Below are 2,834 nucleotides of genomic sequence, written 5' to 3' on the forward strand. Positions count from 1 at the left end.
GTCTCATCCACCTGCTGCATTGAAACCTGTCATTGTACATAATGCCCTGATTCATTGTGGTGTAATTAACTGTGTCATTTTGTCATTTCAGGAGAGGCGATGTCACTTCCTCTGTTGTAATTTTCACCATTTACTTTCCTTTTGCCTATGTGTATTACTTTTCAATGACTGCTTACTTTTACTTCCTAGGAATATTGCAAGTGAGCTATTCTGATGTTTTGAAAATCATGGGGAGAATAAGTTACTTTTTGTTTATTATATTTTCTCTTCTCTTTTTTGTAACAAACCTCAAAGTGAAATTGGAAACATTACAGGGGCATTAGGAAAACGTTTAATCAGTGCAAAGACAAATACCAAAGAAGAGGGAACAATTTTAAAATTAATGTATAAAATGTCAAAGAATAAATGGATCACTTAGTCATTCTTTTGGTAAAGCTAAAATAATGGGCTGGGCTTGACGTCTCTGGCACGAAGCAACAAGAAAGCCGAGTGTGCACATTCTACCTGTTTGAATGTCTCGACGTTAGTAATAGTTGCACCTTCCTCATTTTGAGGGCATATTAGTCATGTTGGTGTAGTGTGGGCTCAGTGCAATCATGGGCAGTTCAGTACTTATCTCAATTAAGTAGAATAAAGAAAACCGAGTTTGATAAACTGTGTATCATAAAGCTATTTAACATATATGGATTTAATAATGATGGAAAACTATTCCCCTTATGAATAGAGGAGGTTATCAGACTCATTATACCTGAAAAAAAGAGTATGTCACTACTGACTATTCTGGGTCATTCAAATACATACCAGACTATATGGTGATGCTTAAATTAAGAGGAGGGAACTTGGGAGAGTAAATATTATAGGCTCATATGCACAGCAATTCCTCTCCCCACACCTACCACCAAAAAATATAGGATTGTCTAAAGGGTTCTAGGAAAGGTATGTTGACATTTTCCATACTTTCAAGGGATGATTCTAAGAAGTTTGTAGGTGAGGTAAGAACACTAAACTAAATACTAAAAGTCTAGGCTATGAGGAGAGGTGTACTACATTTGTGGAAATATAGGTGTGATGAGAAGATGCTTTGAAAGGAGTAATAATAATGGTGCACTTGAGTATATGTCTTTGAAACTAGAACCAATTATCCAATCAAATTATAGAACTCTGCCCATCCTATCAAACCACAGAACTGCATAAACACACACACACACAAATGCATGCACAGACAACTAATTCACTTTTTGTGGTTTCATTATTGACTTAAAGTGGGAGCAAAGATACTCCTCGTAGCCAGAAAATGGGGATAAATATGAACCACGTGCTTCTTGTTCTTAGCTCTACAACCTTCTATCAACTATACCAACATGAACCAGGTGAAAGCTCCTATGGATTGTGGGAAGCATAAGGAGTCCTTTTGCTTTAGATTACCAAGTGCCTGGTATTGAGAATATGACAGAAAACACAAGTAGATCTATGCATATAAAGGACATATCTTTCATGCCTGAAGAAGATTTAAGAAGAAGCCTAAGAATGATTTCTTCAAAGTGGTTCTTAACATATGGAAGAAAGGATCCAGACAGCTCTATCTATTTAAAAATGGTGTTTATTAAGATAATTAACATCCCATTGGATTGGACTTCTAATATTTTAATGGGGAAACTGAAATCTCGATGAAAAGTACAGAAAGATTACAACTGATACATCTTCTCAGGCCCCTGAGGAGAAGGGAATTTCCAAAATGGGGAATAGAAAGGTCTGGGTGAAATTCAGAAAATGAAAGTGCTTGTCTTCAGTATTTAAATGGCACACATGGAAGAAGGTCCTCAGAGAACCTGGTTCAAAGCTCACAGTCCCCCATCTCAACCAGAAGAGGGTCTCCTTGGAACTCACCAATGGCTTTTTCAGTCCCTTCACTGCTGGTGTTGGTGATGATCTTCTCCAGCCCCATCAGCTCCTTCAGCTGTGACCTGCCTCAGAGCCTTGACGTGGGAAAGCAGGAGACCCTCACAGTGTTGGGACAAATGGGGAAGATCTCCCTTCTCTCCTGCCTGAAGGACAGGACTGACTTCAGATTCCCCCAGGAGATGGTGGAGGCCAGCCGGGTCCAGAAGGCCCAGGCCCTGTCTGTCCTCCACGAGATGCTCCAGCAGATCTTCAACCTCTTCCACACAGAGGCCTCCTCTGCTGTTTGGAACACGACCCTCCTGGAACAGCTCCTCTCAGGACTTCACCGCCAGCTGGAGGACCTTGAGACCTGTTTGCTGCAGGAGATGGGAGAAGAAGGATCTCTCCTGGGAATGAAGGACCTCACACTGGCTGTGAGGAGATACTTCCAGAGAATCCATCTCTATCTGCAAGAGAAGAAAAACAGTCACTGTGCCTGGGAGGTTGTCAGAGTGGAAATCAGGAGATGGTTTCTCTTCATTCATGTGCTCACAGGAAAACTCAGGAAGTAGAAAGGAAACTGATTCCCAAGATGAACATCCAAACTCAGACTTAATTTTCCAGTCATTTCAAAAGCCAATATTTTTTTGTTTCAACTAGAAAATAATTTGACTCACATTTAGCATATTTTATCAGTATTATTGACATATGTATGACAAATATTTTCAGAATCTGGATAAATGTAACTACTGCCCGGTTACTGAACTTCATTTCATAAAATATGTATTTATTTATTTAAACATTTCAATTAACTTATAATTTTTATGGTGTTTGTATTTATATGTTCTGTTTTACATAAAACATATTTCACATTTGCTTTGTAATAAATACATTACTTATTGTTACAACAGCTTATAAATCGTAATTAAATTTCTTTTAAGTCATTTCTGTTC

General features: G+C 38.5%; 1 protein-coding gene across 1 annotated transcript; it reads left to right on the forward strand.

The window, feature by feature from the left end:
• Positions 1-1,886: 1,886 nt before the first annotated feature.
• Positions 1,887-2,453, forward strand: LOC143660822 (interferon omega-1-like). The gene has a single exon (XM_077134229.1). It carries the CDS (start codon positions 1,890-1,892, stop codon positions 2,451-2,453), a length of 564 nt encoding a protein of 187 aa, XP_076990344.1. The 5' UTR covers positions 1,887-1,889.
• The last annotated feature ends 381 nt before the right edge of the window (positions 2,454-2,834 follow it).

Source organism: Tamandua tetradactyla, chromosome 2 (assembly GCF_023851605.1).
Source record: "Tamandua tetradactyla isolate mTamTet1 chromosome 2, mTamTet1.pri, whole genome shotgun sequence".
In the NCBI taxonomy this organism is placed as follows: Eukaryota; Metazoa; Chordata; class Mammalia; order Pilosa; family Myrmecophagidae; genus Tamandua; species Tamandua tetradactyla.